The sequence below is a fragment of the Sarcophilus harrisii genome, chromosome 3, assembly GCF_902635505.1.
Source record: "Sarcophilus harrisii chromosome 3, mSarHar1.11, whole genome shotgun sequence".
Taxonomy (NCBI): domain Eukaryota; kingdom Metazoa; phylum Chordata; class Mammalia; order Dasyuromorphia; family Dasyuridae; genus Sarcophilus; species Sarcophilus harrisii.
In genome coordinates this window covers 432,608,215-432,627,324 of record NC_045428.1, presented here as the reverse complement: position 1 = coordinate 432,627,324, position 19,110 = coordinate 432,608,215, and the positions used below count along the sequence as shown (strand labels likewise).

The 19,110-nt window shown below is 34.4% G+C and overlaps 1 protein-coding gene across 8 annotated transcripts in view; it reads left to right on the top strand.

The window, feature by feature from the left end:
* Nucleotides 1–19,110, top strand: part of FRY (FRY microtubule binding protein) — a 470,054-nt gene that overhangs the window by 325,701 nt on the left and 125,243 nt on the right. For all 8 annotated transcript variants that reach the window (XM_031960730.1, XM_031960734.1, XM_031960729.1 and 5 more), the window contains 4 exons: nucleotides 2,240–2,411; nucleotides 3,640–3,772; nucleotides 9,007–9,114; nucleotides 18,393–18,651. In XM_031960730.1, the coding sequence (XP_031816590.1) occupies nucleotides 2,240–2,411; nucleotides 3,640–3,772; nucleotides 9,007–9,114; nucleotides 18,393–18,651 (672 nt within the window). The remainder of the gene's footprint in view (nucleotides 1–2,239; nucleotides 2,412–3,639; nucleotides 3,773–9,006; nucleotides 9,115–18,392; nucleotides 18,652–19,110) is intronic.

The window sequence follows — 19,110 nt, the reverse complement described above, 5'->3', positions numbered from 1 at the left end:
TGCTATTATTGCTTACCAGCACCACCCTTGACTCTGAAAATCATCCCCAATAGTCAATCAGTCAACCAACAAATATTCATTGAGAGTTTCCTCTTGCTGGATCACTGAAGAAAATAGACAACCTATGATGATATTTTACCTCTATAACATTCTTCCTCCTGGGTGCTTAAGCTGAGCCACTAACTGAGATGACAGTCTTGGTTTCTAGGAATATTAAACAAAAAAAGTCTGAGCTTTAGAACTCAACTAAGAGACAAACTTGCCCTAAAATATGATAAATTATCTTTGGATAGCATTTTATGTTATATGAAGGATTTCGCATACATTCCCTCATTTCATGCATATGATAATCCTCCAAGATAGCCTTAACTACAAAGAGCTCCTTTTGTCATGAATTAGCTGTTCATTCAGCTGGAAAGGGGCTTAGAATTGAGGCTTGAATCCTCAATTCAATGAGATCTATACTCACAGCTCCTCCTATATGTACACCACTGTACACAATACTAACTTTAAAACAATTTTCATACACCTTATAGCAAACACTTTAAAGCAAGGTGAGAATGTAGCTGTATGAGGGGGGAAACGACACTGAGAAATGAAACAAAAGATAAGTTAATTTCATAATAATTATCTTACATTCAATGCCAATTCTTACATTCATTGCCATGCATTTCAAATGAGGATTGAAGAGGGATTTTGTATAGATGTCTACAATATGTTTTCACTAAATATTTGAAGATTTTCTGATATATCCTGTGACAATGGGATTTTTTTGCCCTTATCTTTGGGGGATTTCTGATATTCACTTCCTTTTCCTTTAACCTAAAATAATGTGGAGCACTGGAGGAAATGATTAAATCATCCCTGCAGATAAATTTAAAAATTTATAAACCTACATGAGATATTTTTACCAACCAGGACAATGCAGCAAATTGAACATTGAAGAAAAAAGAAGTACAACCCATTCTAGAAAACTGGGCATTTATCTTTAGAATGAAATAAAAAATGTATAATCAGCAGTCTCTCTTCTCTCCCTCCCCACATACACATATTCACATACTCCACCACCTCTGTTTTTATCCTCAAAAATCATCAAGGACCCAGTCCAGTGACAAAAGCAAAGAGATTTTGGGGTTCCTATGGATAATCTACAAATTAAATAATTCATTTGTGCAAAATTGAAAGTTGAAAAGTGGAGAGACTCCAATCATCAGCCCTTTCCACATTTACTCATAGTAGTGATGTATTTAATGACATTATACATCATGTGTTCCGTCCAGAATGCTGTGTGTAGATCCATTTTGTGGTACTGTAGAGCTAGAAAAGGTACAGGAAAACACATCTAACATAAACAGAGGGCAAGAGGACATACAGTAATAGATTGAAAAGATTAGTACTTCAGTCTAGAAAGCAGAGTCTGTAGAGGAAGATTTATTAGAATCTATAATGATAAAGGATAAGGATAGAAAATTTTAGAATATTAGAACCAACGGACATCTCTTTAAAGTTTAAAAGAAGTCTTTAATGATGAAGGATAAGGCTAGAAAATTCTGAAATATTAGAACTAATAACATCTCTTAAAGTTTAAAAGAAGTTTTAGGATGGATCAAAGGAAGTATACATCCCCGAAAAAATAACATATTTATTGAGCTTGTTATTCAATAGCTGAGAAAATATAGCTGTAAGAAAGGTTTAGATACAAAATTTACTGCTTATTATATTTCTCTTTTTTGTTGTTTTTATTAATATCTTTTTTTCCAAATATATTCCTCCCTGAAAAGAAGCAATTTTTGTAACAGATAGAAAAAGATTGTTCAGGAAAATTACAGATGATTGGTGGGGACATCCTATCCATTAAAACTCAACATCATTAGAGGGCAATTTCCATAGATCAGTGATCCAAGGACCATTTGGGAACCACTGGTCTGGATGCACCATTGTGCCAAACTCCATGGAATTTCGGATGTTTCAGTGTTTTTATCAGTACTTTACTTAGATTTGTACTTTTTCTATGTTAAATTTGAAATTGATTTCTGTGTGTATTTGTTCACTCATCTCTTTTACCTTTCTTACTCCATGTTGACTCTCATGACCAAGTTCAGATAACATCCTGGGTATTTTGTCCATCAGAGTGCTTTATTGATATGACCAAATTTTATTTTTCCAAAAGAGTTATGTTTTATTTACATGAAAATAGCAAAATTCTTCTTCATCACCCTTCCTATATTATCTCTTACAGAGAATGAACATAGGTTTAAGGGCCTTTTTGGTAATAGCTGACAGTTTACAACAGAAAGATGGTGAGCCTCCCATGCCAGTAACAGGAGCTGTCCTTCCTTCAGGAAACACCTTGAGAGTGAAAAAAACTTACTTGAGTAAGACTCTAACTGAAGAGGAGGCTAAGATGATAGGTGAGTGATACACATGCTTTGGGTTTTAATCTTCTTGAGCTTTTGGAATGACTAAGATATACTTTTATTTAGTAAAAACTGATTTTTAAATGACATTATGAAAGCAATTAGTTAGAAATCTTGTCATCTAGTCTTTTGATTAATTCATGCTGTGCTTTATTAGATTTCTTTTAATCTTCTTGGCATTTCCTGGATGAATATTTTGGCTTCAAAATGTCGAGTTTTTATCTTTGGGCTTTCCAATCTTTTAATATTGATAATCCAAAATCTACAACAGTGTGCCAAGACATCTGTGTGCTTTAGGAGATAATCCTGTTTATGAAACAGTGTTACAGAAAAACTTTACTTTATAGTTAATTTCTTTCTTGTTGTTCTATAGCAAATGTCCAGTAGATGCTTTAATATCCTAAATCCTATCACGAGCCATGATGCCTTCTGAGTTTTTTCTCCACATAAGGTTTTCTCAATAAAATTTATTTTTTATTTATCAAAATGATGTTGAATTTATATGCCCTGACATTAGCTTCCTACAAAATCCCAGAAGTTAGAAATCTAGTAAAGAATTTGTATAATAATTGCCAAGTTGGAAATATATTGGGTTGATAGACTAAAAAGACAGGAAAGAAGCATGGGAAGAAATTTCCTATATTCAAATAGTTATCAATAATTGTAGAATTCTTAAGTATGATACAATAAAAGGTTTAAGCCATAACAGGAGAAATCATATACATTGGCAGTGATGTTCATGAGGTCTAAGCTTTTCAATTCCATTTTAACAATGTGTCTATTTACATGCAATCCCTATTTGCATTCTATTGTAGGATATTTATCCCATATTGAATAGAAAATTATAAAACCAAAGTTTTTCCAGTCTCTGGGAATATCTAGAATGTTGTTTAATTCTTCTTTTTTGAACTTAAAATTAAATTGTGCCTCAAAGCTTTTCTTCTCTACTCAATTAAAGTAAACCCTACACTGATATTATAAAGCTATTAAAATCCTGAGCTAGGATAAGACATCATTTATCCATTTAATCAGTAATAATGTAATTTTTATGTTAGATAAGAATCAAAATTTTTAATTAGGGCAATAGTGTTTATGGCATATAATATATACTATTTTCTGACTTTTTAGCATCCTCATGTGGTTGACTTTCCCTCCAGGCTTTTGAATTCCTCCATAATATGTATGTAGTCAAAAATACAGTTACAATGTCCATTTTTTTCAGGTATGTCTCTGTATTACTCTCAAGTACGAAAAGCTGTAGACAACATTTTAAGACATCTTGATAAAGAAGTGGGAAGATGTATGATGCTGACCAATGTTCAGATGTTAAACAAAGAGCCTGAAGACATGATCACGTAAGTTCTAGTAAGGACTAACTCTTGAGTAAATGAATATTAATACTATATTCAGTTTATGCTGAATCCATGCATAAATCCATCTTTTAGTTTTATTTTATTACAATTAAAATCAGTTTTTTTTTAATTTGCCAACATTTGCCAACAGAAATTAGGATAAACCTAGAAATTCAAAGCAATAAGCATAGATTAAGTTGACTATTATATCCAAGGCACTGGACTAGCCATTTTTTCAATTGTATCTCATCTGTGGGGGGAGAAGTAGGCAGATTTCCAGGGATGTCTGAACTAGTGCACATATTTTTAAGAAAAGAAATGTTGAGCAAAGGTGCCTAACTCTACCTCAGGCCCCAGAAAACGCTTAGAAATCTTGTCTTCAGCTCTTTCCAGTATCTAACATGACAAGAATTTGCCCAGCATATTAAGCAGAAGTAATTGAACCCCACTCAACACTTCTGGTTATGTTTATTTATAATGTACATATATATGTATGTATATGTTTGTGTTTATGTGTATATATGCATATGTATGTAGATATGTGGTATGTATATGAATATATAATATGTGACATGTATGGTTACTTTTATTAACCCCATTTAAGGAAATACTTATTGGAAAAAAATCGCCATTCCCAAATGGTATAAGTTAATTTTTTTCTTATATAGATATGTATGAGTTTTATTATCTATTTTATACCATTTGAGAATGTTATTTGTGGATTGTTATTTCCTCAAAATATTTCTTTTGGTGTTATTAATAGTAATAATACCTCCTATTTACACAGTAGTTTGTGGCTTGCAAAGCACCTTGTTTATGTTTCATTCGGTCCCCACAACAATCCTATGACCTAAGTACTAGAATCATCTCATTCTGATATTCTGATAAAACTGATAATTAAACAGCTTGTTCAGATAATAAAGGTTTAAGTGAAATTTGAACCCAACTCTCCCTGACTCCAAATCCAGCACTATTATCTACTGTAGCAAAATTTTTGGCCCATAGACCTCCATACCTAGAATTCTCTCTTTCTCTCCTCAATTTTGCCTCCTGGGTTCCCTAGCTTCCTTCAAGTCTCAGCTAAAAATCTCACTTTCTGTAAGAAGCCTTTCACAATCCCCCCCAATTCTAGTGCTTTTTCTCTATTAATTCTCTTTAATTTGTCATATTCATAACTATATATGTACATATATGTGTATGTGTATATTGTATTGTGCATAAATGTATGCACATATGGATTTATACATGTATCTTGTTTGTTCATATCTGTTTTGACTGTTATTTCTCCCATTAGACTGTGTGAGCTCCTTGAAAGAAGACACTTTTTTTTTGTATCTCTAATGCTTAGCACAGAAGTAGGTATTTAATAAATGTTTATTGATTGATTAAAAATAAATAAAATATATGACTAATAGATTTATGAATGATGATCAAGAAGAATTAAAAGCCACCTAAATGTGATGATACTAAAAATATGTAGGTATGCCTATGTGTGAATAATTCATTTATCTATTAAACAAGCCCTGCTCTACCTTCTCTGTGTGAAAAATGACCCTGGGTGATCAGAGATAATTCCAGCGGAATCTAGGTTTTGACAGGTCTTTCTAAGGTGGAAAGGCTTCAAGCTTAAACCTAACTACAGATTATATGTCATGCCTCTGAGGGCCATCCTGGCTAAATTTGGAGAGGCTCATTACAATCCACATCCCAAGCTATCTACCACTAAGTGATAAATTTTCTGCACCATAGCAATTCATAAAGGCCATCTTAGAAAGTATGAAGGGTTATGACCTCCATCAACAAAGGGCGTTTATACTTTGTTCCAGTTGTGAATCTTTTAAATCATAAAGCAGATCATCTAAAACTTTCTAGAAGATTTTTCTTACTCATGGAACAACAAAGTGCTAGAATTGAACTTGAGTTCAAATATGGACTCACTAATTATGTGACTCTGGGCAAGTTATTTAACCCCTATTTCAATTTTCCTCATCTGTAAAATGGGATAATAATAGCATCTACCTCCCAGGGTTGTTCAGAGGATCATAGGAGAAAAGAATTGTAAAGCAATTATTATTATTATTATTATCATCATCATCATCATTGTCGTCGTCGCCTTTCCTCAATCTCAGTGACCCAGATGGGGAAATAAAGTAAGAATTTACAAATTTAACAGATTTTTTTCGACGATAGAACCTTAATCAATCAATCAACAAACATTTATTAATTACAAATTATTTACCAGGCACTTTCAGGTATTGGATATAAAAATGCAAAGAATATAAAATGTTCTTAGAAAATAAATCTAAGATAAATACAAAATAAATACACAGTGCATGAGGGATAGGGAAAGACACAACTGGAAATTTTAATTCTACCTTTCCAAAAATAAAATGGAAATGGACATGCCAATTAAAATAATATTACTCAAAACCAAGAGTTAAATACAGTCTCTCTTAATTCAGTTCAATAAACATTAAGTACCTACTGGGTTGTGCAAATCAGTAGGTCTTCCTAAGTTAACAGTCTCTGAAACAAAAAATCTGTAGAATTGAGGTTTGCTGTTTTGTCTGCAACTTTCCCAGTCTTTCCTCCTCTAGACATGAATCTGGAAGAGTATGTCAGCTCCTTCTCCATTCTTTTCCCCTTTTATGAGTGATGCTATTGTTAGACATCTGGGCTAGCCAAAGATAACAACCATAATAAAAAGCTAATAAATAATTTGACATCTGCTAATAATGTTTCTTAGTTAAAGATTGTTGATGGTTCTTGTGCTTCCCATAAAGAAAGTTAGAGAAGAAGAGGAATCATGAATTAATTAAAGTTTTTAATCCAGGCAATGCTTTATCAGTCTTGCAGAGTTGATTTTCTACTTTAAGCCAACCAAGGTCAGCTGTTTCCAGGCAGCTCTAAAACTAATCCCAGCTGTTTGAAACATCTGGTAAGCAATCTTAGGAGAGTTTTTTTAAATTATATACATTAGTACAAGTGAAGGACAAGGACAGATCACCAGATTCCTATTATTGCTCTGGATCTAGATAAATGTTGGTTTAAAGGCATAACTTACCATCAGTGGTTGGAAGAAACTTTATAATTACTCTTCCTCAGGAGTCATAAAGAACTCATGAGAAAGGTCTGTTAAAAGGACTGCAATGTCCAACTATGCTTTTCAACTGACACAAATGCTTACATTTTAATTGTTTTCACTAACAGTTCTTTCCCAAGATAATAACTTGTAAATACCTACTAAGAAACAGTCTCACACAATAAAACATCATCTTAAGAAACATTGAAAAGCATGTCTGACTATAAATTTCCTATAATGTGAATGAATTTTACTTGGCATATGTCTGTGTTTTTTGTAGTCACCATTTCATGAGTGAATGGCTTCTCATACTATCTACCTCATGAAAGAGAGATGACAGATTCAAGATGCAAAATGAGTCCTGTACATTTGGAGACAGGGAATATAGAAATTTGGGTTTTTGATGGTGCAAATTTGTTATAAAGGTTTTGTTTTGGTTTGTTTTTTTAATGAGAAGGTAAGGTAGAAAAGTTAGGAAATAAATGCTTCTTTGATTGAAAAAATAAATTTAGACAGAAATTGTGACCCAAAAAAAAGAGGAACAGGCTTCTGAGTTGTTTTGTATCTTCAATACTATCTTTTCCTAATAGGATACTAACTTTGAATCAATCCAGCATTCTTTGTCAAGAGAATAAAATATTAGAGTTAAGTAGAAAATCATAGCCTCTCCTAAGTAAATTATCTTAAAGCATTTCCAATTTATTTCATTTTTCTATAAAAATTAATGAGAAAGTGAGTGACAAGAGAGCCAAACAGGTCATTTACTTGATAGATAGATAGATAAATAGAAAGAAAGAAACAAAGAATCAAAGCACTTTGCCATGAAATGTATTGTTTCCTTGCAAATTTTACACAGTATAATTACAGTATAGACAGGATGCTCAAGGTAGGTATGCTTTGTGTACATTCTTCACAGTCTCAGCAATGTGATTAAAAAGGAAATAAAATATTCTCATAAAGCTCTATCTTATCTACATAATTTCAAAGATCAAAAACATCATTTATTCTTATCCCTAAAGAAGGCTATGCCCATTTTTTAGACAGAACTAGGTTTTGGAGCACATTTTTTAAAGTTAGATCCATTGTATCACCTGGAATATGTAGAAGGAAGAATAAGCCTCTTAGAGATATCTTCAGTTGTCTGTTGGAGGAGGAATTTCATGTCATTAGTGCCCTATTTTTTAATGTTGTCTTTGGGATTGAATATAGTGTAATCCTCGCTGATACTAAATTCATGCTCATGGTTGAGTTTGGTGATCTTTTCAGTAGGAAAAGGAAGAGGGACTGGACCTATAATTTGATTGTTATAAGGAGCTCCCAAATGAGAAAACTCCCTCTACTAAAGTGGGTCAAGTATTGCTTAGAACATGAAGAGATAAAATGACTTAAGCAGCCAGTATGTGTAAGAGATATAATTTAAACCAAGTTCTTTCTAGCTCCAAGAAAGCTTTCTGTTCACTACTCCTTAGTGACTTTCATATTTTCAGTGTAGCCAAGGAATACTGGGTCCCATGGACTTATAGAATGAATTCAAACCATTTTAAGAGTATGTCCGATAGAGTACAGTAGAAAGAGTTTTGGATTTGCAATCAGATGACTTTTATCCTAAACATTGCCACTTCCTGCCTGTGTAATCTTGACCATTCCTTTCCTCTCTGTGACTTTCAGTTTCCTCATTTGTAAGACAAATGTAAGAGAATTAAACTCATTGATTTTTAGGTCCTTTCCAGCTCTAACAGCCTGTAATTAATTCTATAATACTGATATCAACATTTTGGTACATAAACATTTTCTCCTCAAATCCACAACTGTGTCTTTCATTTAAACTTTCTTCAAATGTCTTGGAGCTCACCAGTGTAAATGTTCATGCATTAGAAAATAATTATAAAATAGTGAATTTAATGCTGTACTATGAGAAGCCCTGGGTTCTTATTTCTGCCACAAACTCGCTATGTGACCTTGTCCAGATCATTTAACTTCTCTGGGACACTTAACTTCTGTGAAAAAATAAGGGAGTTGGACTAAATGGTCTTTAAAATAGCTATCTTTAAAATTCTGTGATTCTGTAAACCTTTATGTATAAAGATATGAATTCATTTATTTTAATTTTCAGAACATTTTAAAGTTATATAAACGTACTGTTTTCCACTTTCAGGGGTGAGAGAAAGCCAAAAATTGACCTTTTCAGAACCTGTGTTGCTGCAATTCCTCGACTGCTTCCTGATGGGATGTCCAAACTTGAGCTGATTGACTTGCTAGCCAGGTAAGTGAGAAAATAATGCAGTGACTTTGGGAGAGCAGACTACAGTTGACTCTCATGCTAGATAATATTTCCCAAAATTACAAACTAGTTGTTAACTCAGTCACCAATATTGAAAATATACATACTGTGAGCAAACCATTGTTGGTCCTATAGGGGATATTGAGAATTGGAACATGACTTCAAGGAGCAGATAATCTAAGTTAATAAATAAGTCATATACATCTAGTAGTACCTGTTTCAAACAGTTTTTCCAAAAACCTCAGTGGTTCCCTATCACCTCCTAACTGCTCTATGAGTTCAAAGTTATTTTCATTATATACTAAGACATTTTAATTTTTAAGCAGTAAATATGATGCTCTACTCCATCTCTGAATTTGCATTTATGTGTCAATATGTGTCAAATATGTGTCAAATTCTGTTTATCCCTGTAAATACAAAGGTAGGATTAAATGACAATCCTTTTCTTCCAGGTACTAAAAAATCTGTCAGTGAGAAGCTTGTAAATGTGTAGGTAGATACAAAATAAATAAATAGTAATGGTGAAGGAAGCAGAAGGAATGGGTTGCTCAGGAAAGGTTTCCTGTGGAAGTTAGTGTTTGAGCCAAATCTTTGAAGGAAATGAAAGATTCTGAGAGTGGAGGATTAAAAGGAATATACTCCAGGAAGAGGTATGACCAAGGCAAAGGTATGGATTCATGTATCTGATATAAGGAATGGTAAGAAAACTGATTTGTCTCAATTGTAGAATGTGTGACAGGGAGTAATGTATGATAAGGCTGGAGATAAATGAGGAGGCAGGTTGTGAAGAGCTTTACATTCCAAACAGAGGACTTTGAATTTAATCCTAGTGGTATTTAAGAGTCACTGGAATGAGAAGAAAAATTGGATGATTATTCAACAATTTGAAATGCCACTCACCCTAACCAAATCCAACTAAAATTCCATTTTCTCAATGAAGTCTTCAATGATCAGGAAGTTATCTATGCCCATCAACCTTCATATAACACTTTTCTTGAATGTCTCTAATATTCTTTTGTACTATTGCTTTGTATTATATTTTATTTACAAGTAAACATATTTCAGCTCCTTCACTGCACTATAAGCCACTAAAAAATAGGGCCTATGACAATTTTTTTGTGTGTCTTCCTTTAATGTACACAATGATAGCTCATACAAATTAAGAAGTCCCCATTCTCCACCCCCCCCCAAAAAAAAGTTTACATCATGCTGCATTTCAAATTTTGTCTCTAATTTCCTTGGTTGGACTCCGTGTGAACTTTTTTTTATCAACTTCTTCTTTGTGCCCAAAGATATTAAGAGTTTAAGAGTAACAGTTCTTTTACAAATAGTAGTTAATGTATGTGAAATACTTTACCCATTTTAAAGAATTGTATAAAGGTCAGTAATTATTATTATTTTTTCTGTCCAAAAATCTATAACACTTGAAGGTTAGGTTATTAACCTCTGGTGAATTGGTAGGATAAAGATATAGGGCTAGACACAGACCAAGAAAAGATTAAAGAATGAAGAATGCATTATTAAAGACAAGCAGATAGGATGACTTTCTTAGGTTTTATGTCTTCTCTTTAGTATAGGCTTAGAGAAGCTTAGAGAGGAAATTCAGTATTTTTACATTTTATTTTGCTGATGCTTAAATTGGTGGGTTTGGAAGCAGAACTCAAATGATTTTGTGACTGAACTTCTCTGTTCTCCAGAATCCATGTAGACCTTAATGACAGCCATTACATTGAGATCTTATAGGTTTCTTTCACCCAGGGACCTAAAGACAGAATATCTGGCTAGTCCATGTAAAAGAGTGATCTTAACAATTCTGTTAACAACTTAATCTAACCAGGCCTGAGACATGTAAGGGAGGGAATTCTATTTGATTTCATTGGAATGCAATTGCTATTTTTAGTGTGGCATGTTTATTATTATGTACATTCTTCCAAGCCAGAGGCAATGGGTGCTGTTTTTATAAGTCAAAAGAACAAATAAATATTTGTGTGCCTTCTAGTCTTGAGGAGAAGTTAATAACATGGCAAAGTTGGTTGGTAGAGTCCATTACAAGACCATTGTCATAGAAAACCTCAGTCAATTCACCTCAGATAAAATTAATTATTTGATATCTCTAATCTCCATCTTCAGATCTTCAGATCATCTTCGGATATTCTAGGGGCTCAGAATTTAAATCAAACAGCTTATGTTTTTCCAGAGAAGATAAATAGATAGATAGATAGATGGATAGTTAGATATATAGATAGAGAGATGATAGACAGATAGATAGATAGATAGATAGATATGGCAGATAATATATGAAAAGAGCCAGAGAGCTTATGGAACTTACTGTTTTAGAAGTATTACTGTTATCAGCCTATCAAATGCTATAGAAAAATTCTGTTTTAATTTTTAAAGATTAAATTAATATAAATAGAAGCTTTGCCATTCTTTATTACAGGATATTGTGTGATCTGAAGTGTTACTCAAATATCTATATGAATTCAAATGTACAGAGAGGATCTCTGGTTTACTAAAGACTAGGAGAGGCATTTTCCTAACATAACTTATGGATTTTTTATGATTCAATTTTCAAACTTGCTTAGGTAATGTAACTATGAACATGTTATCATATACTTGAAATGACATATTTTCAACAAATTTTTCTACATGGTGTGATTGTTCATTGTTAAGGAAGTAATTGTTCATGGCAGGTCAAGTCTAAACAGTAAACATTTATTTAGTATTTGATTTGGTGGGTGCTGGATGCTGTGCTAAGCACTGAGAATACAAATACAAAGAGTAGCCCCCCCCCCAAAAAAAGACACCTCAAGAAGCTTACATCCTAAGGGGGAAACAACAACAACAACAACAACAAAAAAAAAAAAAAAGAAGCTGAAAAGGGAAAAATAAGAAAGAAGCACAGAAGCATGGCGGCAAAGGGCAAAGGATCATTAAAGGATTCTCACCAAAGGAAGAAGGAGGCTGCAGGAGAATGGCAGCAATGGAAATGAAAATTGCAAAGTCTCAGGTCTGGAGAAGGGACAAAACAAGCTATATATTTTCATTTCCCCAAATAGCAACCTATTCAAAGCTTTTCAAAGAGATAAGAACATGCTCTGTTTTTCGCCCCTAGTCACACCCACTGGGATCACTACAAGCATCCTTTTATTCTTCCCTGGTTGACTATTACGTCTTCCATGCAGCTTTTCCAGTTTCTTCTGCCTCTCTACCACCTGGACCCCTTTCCTTCAAAGAAGAGAACTCAGTTTCCTAGTCGGCTTCAGACCTCTGAAACTCAGACTTCAATTCTGCCAAACCTTATTAATCAATAGGTGCAAACAATGCTAACATCAGCCCACTCTAAGAAAAAATAACTAACATGCTTCTTAAAAGTCCCTTAAAACTCTTTTGTATCAATGCTCATAACCAGTTTCTCTCTCTGCCCCAGCTGGAGGCTCTGTGTCTCCTTCCAAGATAGTAGTCTGACAAGTCTATATCAATCAGCACTGCCTTCAAATGACACAGGCTATCTGAGTCTCAAATGTGGGGAAGCAAAAGCTAGTCTCAATCAAGAACTAGAGGGGACTAATAGGGCTTCTGATGCATTTCTTACAGTTCTGGCTTTGGATATTCCAAAATTTTTTCACTACATAATTTGATGAGTAATTTGTTATAGAAACTACTGATGGAGTTATTTATATTTTTTCTCTCAGTATTCTGTCCTATCAGAGAGTCCAGATGTGCTGATTAGTTTTTAATAGCACAAGCATATATGTTTAAGACATCAAACTGAAGAAATGCTTGTATTTTTCTCTTTTTTCTCAATTACAAGTAAAATAAAATTTAACATTTGTTTTTTTTTTAATTTTCCTTTCTAAATACCCTTCCTCCCTCTGCTGCTTTCTCCTTGAAAAGGCAAGTGTTTTATCTTATTATTAAGAAACAACTTCTAGGAAAACAATTTGGTCAAAACAACTCAGTCACAAAATGGAGGCTTTACACAAAATGGAGCTAATTGGGCCAGGTTGACAAACTTATTCCTACTATCTTACTAAGGTAATAAAAGTCATTCTCACTACCACTTCAAAACCTTCTGATTATTCCCAGCATCTATTCCTTAGCTTTATGCCCTAAGGAAGTAGTGAGCCTTCCCTTTGCCAAGGGGAACCCTACTGTTTCTAAAATACTTACCTGATCCCATTGCCTTTTACTCATTAAAAGCTTCTTCCTTCAATCATTCCCTCTCTCTTTCTCTTATCTTCAGGATTTCTTCTTTTCTATATACGTACCCATATCCTCCTTTTTAAAAAAAAATTTTTTTAAATATTAAGTTAAAGACGATACCCAAGGTTCTATGTTTTGCTCTCCTTTGGACAATTCATAAGGCATTTATTAAATACTTAATGTGTTTCAGGCACCATGACGGATGCTGGAGATATAAATTCAAGGAAGAAAGATAGTTTTTGCCCTCTAGTAGTCTAAATACTAATTAGGGTAGATAATATTCAAAGTGTGGGGAGGGAAGGATGAGCCATGCAGCAGAATGGTGTGGTTTAGAAGTCCATGGATACCTGGTCCTCAACAAAGTAAGGCAAACACTGAGGGAGCTGAGGGAGCCAAGGGCAGAATCCAGTCCATTGTGGGGAGGAGGTGGAATAGCCGAGTAGAGGCAACATAGCCTAGAGAAGTCTGAGATTAATCCACCCCCAGGACTGCAACTACCATTTCTAAGCAAATGGCTTCCAAAATCTATCTCCAGGTTTAATTCCTCTGGACTCTAGAGATACAAATCCAGATCTGCATCTTCAGCCATCTATAAGACATTGACTTGGATGTCCCCCAGTACCTCAAACTCAGTATTTCCCAAATCACATTTATCATCTTTCCCCTAAAACCTGTTTTATTCTTCCCCTTAGAACTGATTCTGCAACTACAATATCTTTCAAATATGTCCCATGATCTCTAGGCCTACTATTGCTAGATGAACACAGAGGCTCATTACCATCTACCTTCCTGGACTATTGCCTCAGTTTTCTAAAATGTCTTCTGACTAATGCTCACTTTTACCCTCTTGCTTCTCATAGCTTCCAAAACATCTTGCTCATGACTAGATCTATCCATATTGAGCTGATGTTTTAAGAAAATAAAATCTTTTAGTGATTCCCAGTGGCCCACCAATTAATATTCAAACTCCTTCATTCCTTTCAACTCAACAAACATTAATTAAGTTTCTGCTATGAGATACAGTACAGTCTCACCTCCATGTCTTTGCTTATATTTTTCTCCATCCCTGAAATGTCCTTCCCTCTTCCCATTTTCTATTAGCTTCCTCTACAATCCTGCTCAGATGCTACTTCCTCCACTATGAAGCCTTCCCTGATCTCTTCTGTCCTAATACTCTTTCCCTTTAGTACAGGGTTTCTTAATCTTCTTAATGTTGTGGATCCCTTCATAGGCTAGTGATATCTATGGATCGTCTCACAAAATAATGGTTTTAAATACATAAAATAAAATATATAGAATTTTAAAGTAAACCAAAGATTAATGAAAATAAAGAACTAATTTTTTTACTCATCTGAGTTCATGGATCCCCTGAAAAACAACTTAGGGGTTCTCAGGTTAAGAACCCTTGCTTCAGGCCTTATATAGCAGGGGGTTTTTTGCAACTTTGTATAGAATCAGGGGGTCTTCAAACTACGGCCTGTGGCCAGATGTGGGAGCTTAGGACAATTATCCCCCTCACCTAGGGCTATGAAGTTTCTTTATTTAAAGGCCCACAAAACAAAGTTTTTGTTTTTACTATAGTCCAGCCCTCCAACAGTCTGAGGGACAGTGAACTGGCCCCCTATTTAAAAAATTTGAGGACCCCTGGTATAGATTGTCACATAGAACATAAGCTGCAGAAAGTTTTTGTTTTTACTATAGTCCAGCCCTCCAACAGTCTAAGGGACAGTGAACTGGCCCCCTATTTAAAAAGTTTGAGGAGCCCTGGTATAGATTGTCACATAGAACATAAGCTGCAGAAAGACAGGAATCATGTATTATCTAAGTTTTGTATCTCCTCCATTATCTAATACACAGTAAGTGTTCTGAATACAGTAGGCATTTAATAGATGTCCATTGAATTAACTTACCTTCAAGTAAAAGTTTCCTATGAAACATTCCATGTCTTGTTTGTTAGAAAGGTGACTTTGTCAAAATCTGGGTTTTTTCCCTTTTTTGAAATATTTAACAGCTGTGCCCTTACTTATTCAGTAACAACCTTGTAAGAGGAGCACATACCCTTGTGACCACACAGCTTAGTTATTCTGAATTGCTCCTATGAGGGTTTCCAGGACTGTTTTCCCTGGCACACACGGCTCCTGGAGAATGCAGCAGCATGTGTGCATAGGAATCTGAGCAATTGTAATCATCCTCTGCCTTGGTTAGTGCCAGCTGGTGGCAGGAGACGGCTGTCAGTCATGTCAGCCATTCTGGTTTCATTTGGTATGTTTTCATGCCATAGTTTTTGTAGCTGCCTATTTTGGAGCTTTTTATGACTTCATTTAGGTTTAGGCACATATTCTGCAAGGCAACTGATAAAAATTTAGCAGCTTGTAGTAAAGAAAAAAATAGAGCCTATCTAAAACTCTTAATACTATAATAGCCTTCTAGAAGCCCTTTATGGTCCCATCCCAGGCTATTCAGACAGTCAATAAATATTTACTAAGTACCTACTATATGCCAGGCAAGGAGTACAAAGAAAGGCAAAAGTCCCTGCTCCTGATGGGAGGAGACAATATATAAAAAGAAGCTGAAGAGAGGCGGGGAAGGTACCCTGCTTGGGACATAATGAAAATCCAGAGGAGTATAACTGGGTACAGAATAAAGAGATGGTTGATTTGGGTGCCCTTCCTTAAATGAAAGGTCCTGGAGAAACCTTCTGCTTCTACCTTCCAGTCTCCAGCCAGAGGTTAAGAGAAAGCCTAGGAGAAAGAGTGTTCAGAATGTGCATCCTTACAATAAAAGCTTGCTTCCTCTTATTAATTAATAAGCACCAGCTACAAGTTCTTTTCTTGAAAGACAATTTTTATTTCTTTTTTTTTCTAAGGCAGTTGAGGTTATGTGACTTGCTGGAGTCACACAGTTAGGAACTATTAAATGTCTGAGGCCGGATTTGAACTCAGATCCTCCTGACTTTGGGGCTAGTTCTCTGTTCACTGAGCCATCTAGCTGCCCCAGTTTTTATTTCTTAAAGGCAAAAAATTGTACTGTACAGAGGAATAGATTTGGTGTTAGAAGACTTGAAGTTTGAAAACTTATTCTGCTCATTTACCAGCAGAAAAACCTATATAAGTCACATGTCTACTTTGTGCCTCAATTTCTCCTTAAAGGAACAATAATATCTACATTACCTATCCTGTACATTTGTTGTAAGGATGACATATACACACATACATATATAAAACATGGGCTGTGTGTATTTATGTATGTGTGTGTAGTATTATATATGCTATATGTATATATAGGACTGTATTGTTATATAAACTATATATATATATATATATCACTGTATACACTGTAAGATGTTAAGATATAGTTATCATCCCTTATTATTTATTGTGACTTCCATTGACCTCAGCAATCAGAAAGCTTCTTTTTTGTGATAAGTTTTTCTTTAATTGGAATTTCCAAGAGTGCAAAAAAATGGCTATATTGTACATTACACATAAGTGGGTGCTTTGAAAATTCTTGTTGAAATTGCAATTAATTCTTACATTATGCTTTTGCCTTGGGATTTGGGGGGTTTGTTTTGTTGGGTTTTTTTAAGCAAGTTTCTTAAATATATGAATACCATCAATTAAGAGTGGTAGCATCCCATTTGGATTAAGCTATACTTGGGATTACCTGGTACACCAGAGTCTTATAATGGTTCCAAATTGTATGATTTGACATTAGAAACAGATTCTTTATTTTAAATTGTAATGAGTAAAGGTTGAAATTAAGCTAACAGAAAGGTTATTGAACAGACTGACCTTTATAACTAAAAAATTACATCTAAATTGACCGTGAAATGGCTTTAATTGTTGATTCTGAATATCTTTATTTGCATATTTTTATGACCAATCTCATCACTCCTGGTCAACATCTGTTGAATTTTCTGAATATGCTAAGTGTTATATTAGGGACTATGTTGATGCCATGGTTTAAATTAGAGATTTGGTTCTAAGTCATTAAATATACTCAGGGAGAGTTTAACTTGCAAATAATGGCAGATGATTTATCATTTATACCTTTAAATTAGAAATCCAGATCAAGGCCCTATAAATTTTATTCCTGAAACAAAATGCCTTTCATCTAGAAATAAATCACCTCCACTGGGGACACCTCCACTAAGGACTTATCCTTTAGAAGTAAATAGTATTTGATTATTGGGCTATTAAAATATAGTCTGTTATTAATTTAATGCTATATAGACTAAATAATCAATCAGAAAACATTGAATAAGTATCTACAATGTCTTAAGCATTGTACTAAGTGCTGGGGATACAAAGAAAGTCAAAATACACAGTCCTTGCCCTCATAATGTTCACATTCTAAAAAAGGAAACAATATGTAAACAACTATGCATATCCATGCAAGGGTAAATGGAAGGTAGTCAGAGGAAAGACACTAACCGTGGCAAGGGGAAGGACGAGTAGGAATGGGTGGTAGGGGAAGAGGAGAGAAAGGGAGTCCAAGAAAGACCTTTTTCAGAAAGTGGAATTTGCACTGAATATTGAAGGAAACCATTGAGAAGATGAGGATAAAGTGCATTCCAGGTCTAGCACATAGTAAGTGCTTAATAAATACCTATTGGCTTAGTGATTGGTCAGTGAAAAGGAAGAGAGTCGGGAAATGAACTCTCATCCTTCTAATAGGTTTAAGCCCAAAATATATTTTATTCCTGCAATGAATCCTATTATTCATTTAATCACTTAAATTTCTGAAACAGTGACTTAAATTTCCTTAGGCTTATTTATGTTATCTTTAAAATATAATTATTTCATGGGAAATAGTATCTAGGAAGTTAGATACATTACTTGTTTAGTTTTGGGAAGTTTTTGGACAACATCTATTATTTCATTTATATTACAAGGAACTTCCAATGAAAAAATTCTCTCTATTAAAGCAAATCAGCAATTAATTTACAGTTAATAATTAACTGGGATCCTCGGAAGTTACCTTTGGTCTGCACACATTATTTATATAAAAAGCGAACAAGATGGGTGATTTGTCTGCCCTTTTTACTCCCATAGGCTGTCTATCCACATGGATGATGAACTTCGACACATTGCCCAGAATTCCCTTCAGGGGTTACTTGTTGACTTCACAGACTGGAGAGAAGATGTATTGTTTGGTTTCACTAATTTCCTCCTGCGAGAAGTCAATGACATGCATCACACCCTCCTAGATACATCCCTGAAACTGCTACTCCAATTGCTTACTCAGTGGAAACTTGTCATCCAGACCCAAGGCAAAGTGTATGAACAAACCAACAAGAACAGAGGTTCAGAGGTAAGTTTCAGGAAAGAAATCGGTCCCATTCTGGGAGTTTGTTCAGTGTTGTCTTAACAGTTTTCTCTCCAAATTATGTTCTTATACTTAATTCATTTGTATGGATCACAACCTCCCTATGAGTGATATATTCTCTCTCCCCCATGAAACAGACCTGAGGAGCCCAAGAGATTCGAGTTGCTTATAAAAAATGGAGCTAATTGTTTCAAATAATGAATTTTCTTACAGATTTGTTAATGAAAGAAAAATTTTAAATAATAGGGAACTTTTGGTCCAGAATAGAACTTGAAAACACATGTAAAAAATCTGTCACCTGCTCCACAGTATGGTGATCATTTCGGGGAAGTGTACTTGTCTCTTTGTAAGATGTCCCTATAAGAGAAAAAAACACATCATCTTCTTATCTCTGCTCAAGTGGGAAAAAGTGAGTAATGCTCAAGGAATTATCTCAAGGAAAAG